This window comes from Gossypium raimondii, chromosome 4 (assembly GCF_025698545.1).
Source record: "Gossypium raimondii isolate GPD5lz chromosome 4, ASM2569854v1, whole genome shotgun sequence".
In the NCBI taxonomy this organism is placed as follows: domain Eukaryota; kingdom Viridiplantae; phylum Streptophyta; class Magnoliopsida; order Malvales; family Malvaceae; genus Gossypium; species Gossypium raimondii.
In genome coordinates this window covers 7,800,418-7,816,973 of record NC_068568.1, presented here as the reverse complement: position 1 = coordinate 7,816,973, position 16,556 = coordinate 7,800,418, and the positions used below count along the sequence as shown (strand labels likewise).

General features: G+C 31.1%; 2 protein-coding genes across 11 annotated transcripts; both read right to left on the bottom strand.

Annotated features, from left to right (window-relative positions):
• Positions 1–3,287: 3,287 nt before the first annotated feature.
• LOC105780509 (hydroxyproline O-galactosyltransferase GALT4) lies at positions 3,288–6,831 on the bottom strand. The gene is made up of 7 exons (XM_012604891.2): positions 5,662–6,831; positions 5,210–5,442; positions 4,840–5,130; positions 4,629–4,757; positions 4,170–4,340; positions 3,701–3,808; positions 3,288–3,620 (listed from the first exon to the last, which is right to left on the bottom strand). Exons 1-7 carry the CDS (start codon positions 6,524–6,526, stop codon positions 3,411–3,413), a joined length of 2,007 nt encoding a protein of 668 aa, XP_012460345.1. The 5' UTR covers positions 6,527–6,831; the 3' UTR covers positions 3,288–3,410.
• Positions 6,832–13,044: 6,213 nt separating this feature from the next.
• LOC105780779 (insulin-degrading enzyme-like 1, peroxisomal) lies at positions 13,045–16,254 on the bottom strand. 10 transcript variants are annotated; one of them, XM_052629322.1, is made up of 7 exons: positions 15,758–16,253; positions 15,568–15,643; positions 14,970–15,054; positions 14,798–14,871; positions 14,667–14,710; positions 13,652–13,703; positions 13,045–13,449 (listed from the first exon to the last, which is right to left on the bottom strand). In XM_052629322.1, exons 1-6 carry the CDS (start codon positions 15,878–15,880, stop codon positions 13,698–13,700), a joined length of 408 nt encoding a protein of 135 aa, XP_052485282.1. In that variant the 5' UTR covers positions 15,881–16,253; the 3' UTR covers positions 13,045–13,449; positions 13,652–13,697. The 10 variants fall into 10 exon arrangements, 6 of the variants coding, with proteins under 6 accessions (XP_052485282.1, XP_052485279.1, XP_052485281.1 ...); XR_008195068.1 differs by having other exon boundaries at positions 13,652–14,710; positions 15,758–16,252; XM_052629319.1 differs by having other exon boundaries at positions 13,045–14,308; positions 15,758–16,254.
• Positions 16,255–16,556: the final 302 nt, after the last annotated feature.

Below are 16,556 nucleotides of genomic sequence, written 5' to 3'. Positions count from 1 at the left end.
TAATTGCAGACTGACATCGTCTAAAGTGATAGTGCACTCTCCACATGAAAGATGAATAGTGCACTCTCCACATGAAAGATGGAATGTGTGCGTCTCGGGTCTCCACCTTTCAATCAACGCACTGATTAGTTTCGGTTCCACCTTACATCCCCGGCCTACCGTCGCCACGTGCCACAAACCCGCTTCCCACGGGTAGTTCTCTACCAACGATGATGGAGGAGCATGCATATTCCGGATATTGCAGTCCAATATCCGATCTACAGACTTTTATAATAAATAATAAATTAATAATTATCTAAAAATGCATAAATAAAAAATTCTTAAATAATATTTAAAAATGAAATTTAACACTTACCATTTTCATTTGTTTCACCGATATGTGCTGCCTATCAAGACGAGTCAATTCTCCGGCCATTGCTAAAATTGTACAAATTTTTACGGTTTAAAAAATTTTTAAAAATAATTTTTTTTAAAAATTATTTAAAAAGAGGGATTTAAGAGAATTTTATGAGGAACTTGAGAGCAAATTGAGATTAAATATGGATTTGAGAGAAATTTGGAAAGAATTTGAGAGTAAATTGAGAGGAAATTTGAGAGAGGATTAGTTTGTGAAAAAAAAGGGGTGGTGGTATTTATAGTTTTTTTTTAACCGTTGGGGGGGCAACGGTCAATTTTTTTACCGTTCCACTGTTCACGCATGGGGCAAATCACGTCCCCAGGAGCGCGCTCCACGTCAGCAAATTGCGTCCACGTCAGCGTGGTTTGCTAACGTGGACACAAATCGCTCTGACGTGGACGCGATTTGTGTCCACGTCATCAAACCACGCTGACGTGGACGCAATTTGCTGACATGTACCCTGACATCGCGCTGACGTAGACGCGATTTAAGGGAAAAGGTCCCATTCTGGTAAATAATAAAATACCGGGCCATTTCGGTAAATTTAAAAAATTAAACTTTTAATAGTAAATTAGCCGAAATAGTATTCCATAAAATAAATTACAGACCACAAAAGCATTTGCAAATTGCAGGGTCCAACATCAAATCTGCCACTAGCCACCTAAACCACCGACAACCCACTACCACATAATTTCGACGAATATCACCTTTCTCAGGTAAAGAGCTACTTCTTCTTTTTTTTCTCTCTAAAAAAGGGTTAATCAATACAAATAAGGGTTTTCATCACTATTTTAAAGAAATTTTAGAAAATGTCGCATTAATTTCGAAGAAAGTTGCTCTTATCCTATTCAACTGACAAAAAAAAAATTAAGTTTAGAAGAACTTTTAATTGAAATCATACATTTAAGGTCTAATCTCGAAGATCTTTATATTCAAAGTTTAAACTCTCTCGAATCTCATTTTCAAGATTAAGTCTCGGCAACTTTTAAAGTAAACTTCACTGGTTCAAGATCAAGACTAAAAAACCTTTTAATCTAAATCAAATTCTCAAATAAACATCTATCTAAATCTAGTTTTAAGATCGAATTTCAATCACCATTAAAGCAACCCGCATTCATCATAAAATTAAATCTAGACATATAAAAATTCGATTGGAAAAAAAGACCGAGAATTGATTTGAAAATTGTTGTTAAATTTTAAGACGTAAGGAATTTGGTTGGAGTTGAAGTTGATACAAGAATTATATGAAGTGTATTATTTGTTATATAAATAAAACACAAAAAAGAATTAAAGCTATTAAATAATGCAAATAAGATGTCATTATATATATAATATTTCATACACAATCATGACGTAAAAATATTGGACGAAGATGGCAATGAAGTGGAGCAAGAGTAAGGAGTGCCTTTATTTACCTTCACCCTAATATGTATTTTTGAGCTTTTTTGGCCATCAATCGTTTTTAATAAATTTAATGAAAATACCACTAAAAAGGGTGAAATTTGATATGTGAAATATTTTTAATGAGATATAATTTATTACTTAGATAATCTAATGAGATAATTACATGTGGAAAATAATATATTAAATTAAAAGAATAACTCTTAATTTTAAGAAAATAAACATAATTATCTAAAAAATTAACTCAATAGAAAAACTTCTTAGTAAACAAATGTATGAAAAATTGAAATCTTTTGAAAGAAAACGAATATTGAAACATTGAATTTATTCATTAAATCATTAGAAAAGCATATTGAAGAAAAGAATAAAAGTTGATAGCCTAAAAGGCTTAAAAATACAATTAGGGCCATTTTGACAAAACATGCAAATGTTAGTAGCCAAATTTGTCATTAAGCCAAAAAAAGTTCATTCAAAATGGATTAATAGTTAAAATATACCTATAATTTTTGTATTTTTCAAAAATTAAAAATTTAATTTACGTACTTGTATCATGATATTAGAACTTAAATATGGTAAATCGCATGGTCTTAAGCGATTTTTTACTTTACATTTGCTCGAGTCAGCCTAATTCTTGAAAATAGAATTTTCTTGAAAATTCTTTAAGGACCGAAAATAAGCGAAAGTAACTCAAAGCAAAGGAGCAATGAAAAAACTTGGAAAGTTACAACAAAGTAATGCTCACCAAGCGTTTTAGTGAATCCTCTCAAATATATTCTTTGACTCAAGAATAAAATTCAATGGGATGATTATAAATGGGGGGAATATCTCTATTTACAGTTGAGCTCTCCTAGCTCCAACAATACAAATTGAATTATACCAATAACTAAGATTAGTGTTTATCTACAATATGAGAGTATATTTAAACTCCACATTTTTATCCCTGGAGTGTTTCCCCATAGTTCCACGAATCGGGCTAATTTAAGTGGATCAAATGAACCTCATTTGGCATTTGTATGGGACATTCATCACGGGCTTTAATCACAGTACAAATTGAATGAGATGTTTTGTGTGCATTCATCACGAGCTTTAATCCGCAACCCGTGACACTTGTATTTCCAAGAATTTAATCCCTATACTTTTTTAGATTTTAAAATTCAGGCACAATTATTAATATTGTTATTATTTTTTGGGTTAAATTCAGGTTAATTATAAGCGGATAATTTTATTTTATTTCAAAATGTCATAACAATAAATTTAACAAAAAAATGATAATGATTAAACCTAAATTTTGAAATTTAAAAAGTAAAATAGCTAAATTCCTGAAAATACAAATACAAGAACTAAATTCCTAATTTTCAAAAAGTATAAGATGTAGAGGCACATTTTAACCCTAAATAATTATCTTCAAAATTGAAGATGGGATCTTCTTTGTATCTTGATTATTATGTAAATTAATAAATCTGGAGAAATGTAGACAAAATGGCTGGTATAATAAAGGAATTAACTACCCACTTTATCTGTATTTTTAAACACCATATATAGTTATTATATACAGGTTTACCAAAATTTGTTTCTGTGTTGTTCTATTCTCCAATTCCAACTGAAAAAACTGTCATCTCATGTTGCAGCATTGGGGCTTTCCTACATTTATTAATTTATCCCACATGCATAACATTTGTCTTGGAGATTGGTAATGGGCAGTGTAGTAATCCTCCACGCATCCGAACTGGCAAAATTTCAAGCTGTGCTCGTACTCCACCGGTTTCGAGCTGTTGAATTTTTCCACCCACATTCCCATGCTCACATCTTCCATCTTGAATAGCTGCAACAATGGTGGTTTTAACCAAACAATTATCAAATCTACTGCTATTTAATAACAATGGCTGAGAAGGAGTCACTTACCCGCAACTTCTGTTTCTCGAACTCGGCTACAATAAACTGTGCAATGTCGGATGAAATTATGTACCCTGGACCGTTCGCGTAGGGTGGATAGTCTTCTTCTGGCCATTCCTGGAAATAGACAAAAATGTATTACATGATGATAAGCGGGATGCGCACATGATGGCATGCTATGCACTAAACAAAAGGGAAAACCATTAGTTGGCTGAAGGCTATGTAACTTGGACTCGGGTGTGATTGTCAAATCTAGGAATGTGCCCAACATGCATATGTATACTTTCTTTTTTCTTTTTTATAATTTTTTCATGTATTTAGAGAGGAGTTCTTGATTCCAGCTAAACCTTTAAATTCCAAATCAGTTTATTGTTGATCAAAAGAAACCTTCCATGCTAATGAATTTACAGTAAGTATTATTGGATAACATGAAAGTAAATCCCCGGGATTTGCTAAGTACAGAACAGAAAACACATACCTCATATGTTACTGCCCATTTACCATCACGGAGGGGTTTGTGGTAATAATTCATATTTCCAATATACATGCTTTTATCTCCATACTTCTTTGCTTCCTCAATCACAGAGTCCACCCGGACAAATGTATCATCATCACACTTCATAATATATTTCGCTGCCATTGTGCGGACCTGTCACCAAAAACATACAAGTACATGGGATTCTAGAGTCTACAACTACAGAATAATATATTGCAATTAGTTTTCTATATGCACTATATCTTAAGTAATCAAACACAAGTGTCAGATAAGTATGTGCCTAACATGGGTATGATCAATTTTTTTCTCCATATATTTGGAGGATTATACCAGAGCTTTTCTGAAAAAATTAACAACCTAACTAATATAGACTACATCAGTTAACAATACTTCATTTTGGTAAGATTAAAATAGGCAATGTCGGATCATTTAAGCGCTCACCCCATATTCAGATATGGCAACTGTCTTCAGAACAACTAGGTCGTAGTTATCCATGTAGGGAACTATAACAATATCACCAAAATAATCGGCTTCCTTTTTCAGCTCGACATTTACTTCCTTTCTTCCACTCTGAAAAAAGAAAGTTAGTAAATATATCTAGCAAGGGGAATTTCCACGGGAAAGAACCTGTTCTTCCTTTATTTACGCTTACCAGTGCTACAAAAAAGCGAGCAACAACATTGGAAGACTTGATTAACTTATGCTGCATCCAGGACTTCCTCACAGCCATCCTCTCAGCAAAATGATTGCCAGCAGAAAGGATGCCTATAAAAAGCTCTACATTTCCGTTGGGAAGCGGTGGCGCCTTCCATTTGCTCAATCTCTCAAGATGCTTTTGTGGATCAAAGCTCGGGTGTGAATTTGGCAAGGAAGCAGCAAATACAGAGTGCACATCAAGGTCACCCTTTAGAGATAACCCAGTAGCATCCTCGAGCACAAATCCCTGAAAACACCATCAGAAAACTTACAAGGCGTTCTATGTTTTCATCAATTCATTAAGCCAATAACAAGATTTTACTCACGGTTCGATATGGAAATGAGGTGATGTGTCGGCCATCGACATTGACATGGTAACCCTCCAATCCAGCCCTTAATGTTAGAACAAACAACTTCCCCTCCGCAAAAGGGTACTGCCAATCTAGTGTCACCTTCTTCTTCCTCCCTATCAATCTGTTCAACCACCATGTAGTCTTCGATTCTTCCGAGCCATTGTCATCATCTCGGATCCATTTCTCACATTTAACTTCACCATCAACTACCCAAAGAAAGAACTAAAACAATCAGCAAATCAGTAAAAAAAAGTCTGATATAATTATCTTTTAAAACACCCCCTTCCCCACAAGATCATAAAGCAACAACATAACCAACTTCACTACCTACAATTATTAATTACAGTTTCAACCTTTTATCAACCTACATTCTCCCTATACTTCGCATTGAGTCAAATGCACTATAAAAGTATAAAAATGATAACCTGTTTCTTCATCAGCTCTAGACTTCCAGCCTTCACACCTCAGCGCCGATCCCCACTGCATCCTATAACAAGTATTCTGTTCGATCACGGGCTTCCCGCTCCAATCCCCTTTCAACCTCGGATTGAAATGAAGAATCCGTGGCGGATCCTCGCCGTCCACCGTCTTCAACCCTTGCAGTTCCATCATGAACTGCGTGACCATCACAGACTCATCCCCTTCTCTCAAGACCGCAATTTTCGGGTCATTTTCTGCATGCGCCCAATGCGGCATCCCTACCACCGTAATATGGGATCCTAATGTTAACCCGCAAGGAAGGACCAAGATCCGCCCCTGGTTCACGAACTCCGGCCCGGATAAGGAAATTGAATCCGGGCATGATTCGGTTTGGTTTTTGTTTTGGCTTTGGCTTTGTGGTTCAGGTTCTGAATCAGATTTCTGTACACCCGATTGCAGGTCGTCCCAGAGTTTCTTGCCGACAACGAAGGCGTGTCGTGCGGTTTTGTGTAGCACCGACAACTCGTCTTTAGAACCGATGTTGTCAAAAGAGCTGTCATTGAACAGGAGACCCGACACTCCCTTGAACTCCCGCACGTTCCCCTCCGGTGATCGGCTTCCAGGATTATGGACACGGTCCGGGTCGTTGTCCGGGCGAGCCGGCGCAGTTTTATAACTAAAGTCCTCTTCGCTCTCGAGAATCAAAGGCCTGGGCAATGTGTCAGTAAAGAACCCATCGGAATCGGCTTTAAAAACCAGCGGGATTTCAAAGCTGACAAACAAAAGGTAGAGAAACAAAACCCCGATCAAGAACTGAAGCAGCCTGAGCCGACTCGGAGACACTAATGACTCAAATTTTGATCGCTTCATGGTTTACTTGAAAAAGAAAAAGGCCTAAAAACAGAAACGGAAAGGGTTTTGCAGGTGAAGTGAAATATGGAAATAGGGAGAAGCCTAACCCTAGATTTGATGAACAAAAAAAAAAAAAAGGGTTGGGTACTTTTAAGTAAGCGGAAAGCAAGCATTCAAAGAACCCAGGGCATAAGGTTTTTGAAACAAAAAAAAAAAAAGCTCCAAAATAACCAAGAACAGCTTTTTCTAAGTAATTTACTTTGTATGTCCGACAAAACCTTGGGATGTTATGCCCAGAAATTTATTATTACTTTATTTCCACAAAATCCCCACTTTCCCACTGCTGTATCATAATAACGCAATAGGAGAAACAAATTTGAAATTTCTTAGACTCGTAACCATGGTCTTGGAACGACGCCGTTTCAGTGACTGGATTTTATGCCATGCACGCCACGTTCGTAAAACAGTGGTCTAGAGTCGTCCGGTCAAGTCAACTTCAGACTTGTCAGAAATAGTAATTAAAACCAATAGAATTGTGTGACTAAAAGAATATCAAAGAAAACATTTTTTATTATTTAATTATTTAATGAAAATAATCATTTAAAATAAGAAGATAAATATATTTTATTATTTGAGGATTATGGATCATTTTGAAAGTTATTTTATTTTTATTCACATTCATTTAACTTTGTGGTCTATATGAAAGTTAAATAATATATATAGGCGCCTTTTATTAATTTATTTTAATTATTTTTTTCAAAATCCTTTAACTTTCCAAAAAAAAAGTCCAATTGTTTCTTTTTAAATGAAAGTATTAATTTAAACTGATGAATTTTTAAACATAGCAGTCCGTAAGACAATTCGGATGTATTTTATACTTTTTTATTTTTATGATTTTTATATTATATTTTAATTTATTTCATAACGTGACATATAAGAAAAATAATATCGTGTCAATAAAAAGTATACTTCAATTATTATGCAAGTTGTCATACTAATATTGTTAAAAACAATGCTTCAAACATTTTTTCCCTTTAAAAGAAATGATTCGATTCTTTTTAAAGATTAATGGTCAAATATAGTTAAAAAGGAATAAAGGGTCAATTTGATAAAAGATGTAAATGTTAAAAGACTAAATTGGTTATAAATCTAAAATAAGGTAAATAGATATTTTTATGTCTATAAAAGAAAAGGAATTTATGTAATGAACCTTAAGCATGTTTTATATAGGAAAAATGTTTAAGATTTTGTTTATTGACGAGATAAAACTACATTAGTAGTCACTTAATTATGAAAAGTTATAAAATGGTCACTCAAATATTAGTAAAAAATTTAGTCGCTCAAATATAAAATTTACAAAATATCACTCAACTATTGAATTTTGCCTTTTTAATCTAATTAACTATATTAAATTTTTGGGTGTTTCTATTTTAAGTTAGCCACTAATGATAAAAGAAAAGCAAATTTGAATAGTTGAGTGATCATTTTGTAACTTTTTTATAATTAGGTGACTAAAAAGAAATACTACTATTTGAATGACTATTTTATAAATTTTCATAATTAAGTAATAAAAAAGAAAATAAAACATAGTTGCATGACCTACCCTAAAAAAAATTGAAGTTAAAGGGAGGAAATGCAAAAAGAAATTGAAAAAGAGAACCATCATTGGGGGGTTGATTGACCTTTTCGTCAATGGGGTCATTGCTAGTTGGTTGGTGGCGTTTTTAATGTTATATTTGATAATGCAAATTGGTAAGTAGATAAAAAATTATTTATCGGTAAATATTTTTATTTTATTTTTTAATATTATATTATATTTAAAATGTTTACATTTAATTTTAATAAGTCAAATGTTAGAAAATGATAAAAATAATAAATATATTTTTAGATTAGCTTAAATATATTATTTACTTATTTTTAATTAATATATCAAATGGTTTTATGACTTAATTTAATTCGTAAATTTTCAATACTTAATTTTTAAAATTTATTAAAAAGATTTAAAATTTTAATTTAATGTTTATAATAATTGATTTTAATTAAAATTGATTATATAATATATTCAACTCTTTTGGGACAATCTGATTAAGAATACATAAGAGGAGTTTGTGGGTGGCATCTTAGTGGGAGAAATGACTGAAAATGACTCCCATCCCTTTCTTAAATAATTATCAACTTTAAGGATTGGTAATGTATGTGGGTGGGACATTTCCAATGTTGAAAATATCAAATCCATCAATTCTTTTAAATTTTAATTTTAATCTTTCAACAATTAAATTTTAACAAATTGTCGACTGAGTCTTAGTTTAACTGCTATCGGTATTATTGTCAGTACAGAATGACGTATATTTGAATGAGTTAAAGTACATTATCATCTTATTTAAAGATTAAAGAAGTATTATGAATAGTTCTAGGTATTGTATAAAAAAATAATTTGTCAAAATGCTTTACATTTGTGAATATTGTTTATAGAAATATCAGGCCATGCTATATATTTTTTTTCATTGATCATCTCTACAAATATTATAAACTCAATAATTCATATATTTTAGGGAAAATTATTAAATTTTAAGTCATTTGTCTAAACCCGACGGCTTACTCGAAAAATGCGAGGGTTTGATAAAAATATAGACTCAAAACATGGGTTTAGGCAAAAAATAAAAGCTTCGGGTATAATTTTTTGGCCTAGACCCAGCCTGATCCGGACTAAATCAACCTATACTTTTTTTTTGCTATTGTTTGTTGTTATTTTGTTGTCATTCCGATATTATATTGCTACTATCTTATTGTTATTGTTTGAATATTGTATAACTCTTGTTTTATTGTTAATTTTGCTACTATTTTAGAGACATTGGTAAACTAAGTTGCAAACTATCTTAGCGCTATTTAAGTATAAATAATTTTTTTAATGTATTTTTAATTTGTCGAGAAATATTTATTTTAATGTTTTTAGTATATTTGATGTATTATATTTTTAAAATTTATTTTTATATACAAATAATAATATAAAAAATTTAATATGGGCAAGCCATGTCGGGCTCAAGTTTAGTATTTTAAATTTGGGTTGGGTTTGGACAGAATTTTAGACCCATTTTTCGTATCGAGTCGAGTGTAGACCTAAGAAACGGGCTTAAAATTTTACATCAACTCAACTCGAACTCAACCCGACCCAACCCATGATTATGTCTAAACTTACCTGAGATTTGATAAAAAAAATCTCTTGCCCTATTGTTTGAAAATTACCAACTTATTCTTTAAGGTTTGATGAAAAGTCAAAGTTTATTTATTAAATGAATTTTAAATAAAAGAATAATTTTTCTCTTAATTAGTTAATTATTATTATTTTTGTTATCTTCAATTTTAATATTCAATAAGTTTTAACTAAAAATAATAAAATTCTTTAGTTATAAAAGTATTTTAATAACTATTAAATTAAATTATAAATTGTATTATATTCTAATATAATCACGCGTTAAATATAATTATTGTTTAATTAAAATATGTAAGTTATTTTTTTGAATTTATATGTACAGTCACAATAACAATTATTTAATTTATTCATTAATAAAACACGACCAAATTAATAACCAAAATATACCGATTTTTTTATAAAAATGACTCAAAACTTTTGATTATTTATGAAAATACTCACTCTGAAAACCATGTACGTAAATGACATATTTTGAATAATAAACCCCGGTGTCGTCGTTACCATTGGTGGCACCATCCATCACGATCACCCAATGATTGGCCCGTGGAATTAAAAAATGATTTCTTTGGGTGTTGTCGTTAACATTGCGACACCTGTATGTGTATTTGTAGACCAACTTAAAAACATCGGTATTCTTGGGGGAAAAGGAAAAAAAAAAGGAAAAAAAATATTTTCATGGGTGCCGTTGTTGTCATTGGTGGCACCGGTGTTTTTATTTTTAAAAAATGGATGTCAGATTGATGTAGTCATTGCCATTGGCGGCACCAGTGTTTTTTTTGTTAGAAAATTGATTTTTTTTTTGTCCTGCCGTTGCCATTGGAGGTGAGGCACTAGACTTTTTTTGTCAAAAAATTTGAATGGTACCTTCGTCGTCTAGTGAAGAAGCATGAGGAAAAAGAAGAAGAAAATTTGATATATACCTGGCTAAAAATAGAAACTCCAATGGTGAGAAAGGTGAATCCAGAATAAGAAAAAGAAGACTGAAATTAAAATCATAGGAAGGTAAGTATATTTTATACTAAACCTGAGAGGTAAGTCTCTTTTATAGTATATTTTGTAATACCATAATTGTGTTTAACTTTTACTAACTTAAAATGTGTGTTTTAATTGGTGCCACGAGTTAATCGAACACAAACTCAATTGAAAAATGATTAAAAAACCTTTTTATTTTAAAAATAATAAATACTATTGTAAGGATATTTTTATTTTTTATATTTGATATAAAATCTGCCGAAACCATTTTTTGGTAAAACAGGGTCGACTTGGATTTTGAAAATGAAAAACGAACATGGGAGTAGCCACCAATTTTTTTTGATGAGGTGTGATCGGGTCACCTCGAAAAGTGGTTGTTTTTAATAAATGATTTGAATTTATAAAAACAACGACTTTGGTCCACGAAATTTAGAAAAACGGGTTCGGGAGTCAATTACGTACGAGGAAGGATTAGCACCCTCGTAACGCCCAAAATTGGTACCTAGTCAATTAATTAATGCCATAATGTCGAAAATTGAAGATTTTGAAGAGATTTAAAAGACGATCATTTATTAAAATGTTAAAAATCTTCACGAAAGAGACATATTTTACATTAATCGAGAAAGAGAATTACGTCCCGTAAGTTAGGACACAATGTCTAAAATTTCCGATCGAGAATGAATGCCAAAAAATTTACTTATTTGAGAGATATTTGATTATCTCGGGTTTAGAAAAGAAATCATGTCATGTAAGTTAGAACATGATCTTTTATTAAATCCCGAGATCGTAGAAAATTTTGTTTGAAAAGATCCATATATTTAGATTTATCGGGAAAATCGAAACCCCGTAAGTTAGGGTATTAATTTTCCGAATCTCAAAATACGAAATGCTATTTATTTAAAACAAATTTTGATATATCGAGTAAAAATGAAACACGATGTCGTAGTAAAAAATGCAAAAATAAATTACATTGTTGGTATGCATAACAAAACAATAATAAAGACGATGATACAAGCATAAATAGCACGAGCGACAACAAATAAAAGATAAATAAAAAGACGAATCAATTATGTAAGACAATAAATATGTCGAAACCATTTCTATTTTGAAAAAAAACAAAAATTAGTTGTCGACTTTAAAAAAAAAAATTGAGAGTCGCCACCAATCTTTTATTGAGGTGTGATTGGATCACCTAAAAAATAACTTTGGTCTACTAGTTTTAGAAAAATGGATCCGGGAGTCGGTTACGTACGAGGAAGGATTAGCACCCTCGTAACGCCCAAAATTGGTACCTAGTTAATTAATGTCGAAAATTTAAAAATATGATTCTTAATAAAAACTTAAAAACGTTACTTATTAACACCATGTTTGGTTCATTGTATTGGAATAGAGGCGTAATATAATAGAGGCGTAATGGAATAGAGATGTAATAGCAATTCAATTGTTTGGTTGAATGTAATGGAATAGAGACGTAATAGTATTCTTGTGTTTAGTTGAATGGAATGGAGGTGTAATAGCATAAGAGAAAAAAACTAAAATGACTAGAATACCCTTAGCAGAAATTTGTTTAGGTAAATGATTATTGTTATTGTTATTAAATTTTAATAATATTATTAATATCAATAATAAATAATTTAATCATATTTTAACATAATTATTATTAACTATATTTTAATTAAAATATATAATTTAATAAAATTCTTAATATTAAATATTCTTATATGAATTTACTAAAATCATAATATATAATGCTATAAAATATAATTTAAAATTATTATTATTAAATATAATTTAATAAAATATATAATTTAATAAAATTCTTAATATTAAATATTCTTATATGAATTTACTAAAATCATAATATATAATAATATAAAATATAATTTAAAATAATTATTATTAAATATAATTTAATAAAATATATAATTTAATAAAATTCTTAATATTAAATATTCTTATATGAATTTACTAAAATTATAATATATAATAATATAAAATATAATTTAAAATAATTATAATTAAATATAATTTAATAAAATATATAATTTAATAAAATTCTTAATATTAAATATTCTTATATGAATTTACTAAAATCATAATATATAATACTACAAAATATAATTTAAAATTATTATTAAATATAATTAGATAAAAATATATAATTTAATAAAATTCTTAATATTAAATATTCTTATATGAATTTACTAAAATCATAATATATAATACTAAAATCATAATATATATAATTTAATTTTAAATGAATGCAAATGAATCACTATGAATGTTTCATTCATAAGATCTCCCCTGCTGTAACTTCTTCCTAGATAAAGATTGAAAAACAATAGCAAACAAATAATTCAAAGGATTTTTTCATTAATTTTATAAATGTTAATTGGGAGAAGCAAGTCCAGAAATCATCATATGTTATAAATAATTCAGCACTTATGAGCTAAACAAAGGAGCTTGATGATATCCCAATACACAAGTTTATACAAACTTGATAGCAATCTTCCATCAAAAGTGTATGGATGAAGATAAGAGATGGTGACATTTTGGTAAGATAAAGGTTCCAGGACAGCTTATCGCCCCAAAAGCGCAACACGATCCTTCTGTACTGCCTGTGTAAGGTTGATGTCAAAAAGTTCGAATCGTATGGGCATCTCCATCTCATAGAAGGGGTTCTTCAAAACATAATCTGTGTAGAGCTCATAAACAACTTTCAAGAGAGCCTCCATGTGCTGTGTCCCAGGTTCACAAACTACAAAGAACTTTGTCCCTAAAAATCATAACATGCATATTTGCGAAAGGAAATATATATCCAATATCCAATATCCAATATCACTAGGTTAATTGATTGACTATAAAGCAGAAAGTATGCCCTATAACCTGCTTAGGCAAGAATTCAACTTAACAGAAGAGCGGAGAGAAGGAAGGAAGATCAACTAGGAAAGGTTTTTAACCTGTGCTGAATTTATGATATGGATGACTTTCCAAGCTTAGATGTTTCTAAAGCTGCATAGAAGGAAAAATTAAAACCAGATAGGAATACATCTAAAAGGTTCACCATTAAAGAATATTAACATGAACTCAAATGAGATGGATTAGGTAGTAAGTGCAAACTAGTACAAAATAAAAGTTCTGAATCAATTTGATCACCACCAATACCCATAATCCATCAAAATTTTCTTCTACTCAACTAAAAGCAAGAAACACGTTCTCATTTATTTTCAAGAAAGACAAAAATTGGGAAGTTTCTAAAAATTTGCTAATTTTTCCAACAATCATCAATTCTTAATTAATTTTAATAGCATAAATCAACCAATTGAGATGATTAGATTGCATTCAAACTCACAAACAATTGCTCAAATACGAATTGCAACCCAGTGTGCTTAATAATCACAAGTCTCTCTCTCTCAAAATAGCAATGAAACCACAATAACCATGCACACCATAAACCCTTAACAGGACAAAAGGAAACAATTGATGAATAGCCCTTAATGGCAGGGTATATCCAATCATCCTTATCTATCAATATCAAAGGATGAAAGAACACTTCCAAACATAAGCTCAGTTCACCACTTTGAGGAATCAATCATGTTAGTAAGTGACTTGTTTCTCTGTGAATTCCAGCCAAACACCAAATTAGTATTAAATGAGAATCTAAACTTGACAAGCACATACAGATATGGAATTTTCAACAGTAATTTATGGAAAACATTACAAGATGTTCCTAAGACAATAGTTTTTGGGCTTTGGTTTTGATCATTAAAGAAAAAGTGATAAGAATTAACACCATAAAAAGCATTGACGGGAGAGGACTCACAAACAATATTAAAGTTGCAATTGAGGAATAGGGATCAATTCCAGGTTCCATTTCTTCCAGAAAAAATTGATTAACATTTTTAAATAGTCAGAGCTGAGATCTTACAATCTTCCAGAAGACAAAGGGTGATTCAAAAAAAACAAAAATAATACCTGGTTCATTCTCCATGCATCAGACAGTAAATTTTTCTGGTTCTCTAGAAAGAGGGAGAATAGTGTTGATTAATTATAGATTAAAATAGAGGAAATCCATGTGTAAAGTAAACCAAGAACCAAAAGCTAACCAGAATCGACAGCTTTAATTTCCCTCATGGTAGCATCAGCTGACATCAATGGTTTGATTAAGAACTGTGCGAACCTAGAGAGCAAGTGACAGGAAAACACCCAATCTCACATACATTAAATGAACATTGATGAAAATGAGAGCTAAAGAAATACTGCACAAACAACATCTACCGGTCCAAAGCCTCTTCAAAGCAATCGGTGTTGACATCAAAAAAATAGTTGGTCATCTCAGAAGCTGTGAAGGCGTTTGTGCTGCCTCCATGTTGTAAATCAGGAAAAAAGAACTACGTAATAAAATCAAAGGAATACTATCTGAAAACAAGTCATACAAATAATTTTACTTCACTATAAGCCTCTTGTTTTATGGCATCTCTTCAAAAATTTTGAAGTTAATTTTATTCAAAGTTAGCTAACAATAATCAGTTATTAGATCACATACATTTTACAGGAATCCTTTCAAATTTGATGTTCAATTGGTTTAAGATTAAGATTTCTTATCTATTATATGTATTTCTGTGATTATAGTATTATTGAAATATTTTGGCAAAAAAGATACCAAGAATTTGTAATCACCCCTTTTATTTATGCTTCAAAACTAATATTGATGCTTTTATAGTTTAAAAGGTTTGTATCAATAACACTATGAGGAACAAAATTACTAAAGTCACATACTGTTAAAATTTAAAGTAAAAAAGGAACAAAAAATTTCCAGACAGTTCACAAATACAAATGGAAGATAAAATAAACGGATGAAAAAGATAAGCAATACCAAGAAAATGGGCAAGGCCTTCAAGGCCGTCAGGGTCACAAAAGGAACCAACACCCACATTCATAGAAGCAGCACACTGTAACATCAAAAAACAAAGAAATTAGAAAGAAAGACAAAAAAGAAAGGTCAATAATAGTAATGGAATTGCTAATGAAATGAAAGTGAAGAAGGAATTGAAAAATTAATTTGCCTTGTCGGTATCGAGATCGCTGATAAGAAGAACTTGAAGGGAATTTCTAAGGACGATCCTCCGATACTCTCTTTTGTCAATTCTGGGCTTTAAAATCTCCACATCTTCTCTCCCGACCGCCATTTCTCAGTTCTCTGCTTTTCTATGTTTGGATTTTTTTGTTTTTGGATGATTTTGAGTTTGGTTATGGAAAGTGGAAAGTGATTCCGGTGGATTTTTATTTGACGGGCCAGAAATCTGAATCTGAATTAAAGATTACCTGAAATATGGGAACAGAAGGAGAGAAAGTTATAGATCTGTGGGAGAAGATGAAGGAGAATATCTGAAATATGGCAAGAGAGTTTGAGGGCAGAAATTGTGTAGAGAGTTTGACCAGATGAAGGAGAAGATGAAGGAGGGCAAAATTTGGAAAATGGGAAAAAGAGCGGAACGTAATAGCTATTCAGTGCTGAAGGTAAGGAATGGCTATTACAGCTTCTCACGTAATAGAGGCTGAATGGAATAAGGCTGTATTATAATTACAGCCAACCAAACGTTGGTTTGGTGGTGGGCCGACCGATTTGGGGGAATGCATTCCTATTACCCCAACTAAACATGCTATAAGACTCTTATCATTTCGGAGAAAGAAAATGTCATACCCAATACGTTAGGCACGATATTTTAATTCCTCAAAAATGAATTAGTCCAAAATACTCATGTAATAAAATTTTAAAAAATATTCATTTGTTTAAGATTTATAAAGAAATCGCGGCCTAATACGTTAGGGCACAATTTCTCAAAATCCTAAACTTGGAATATT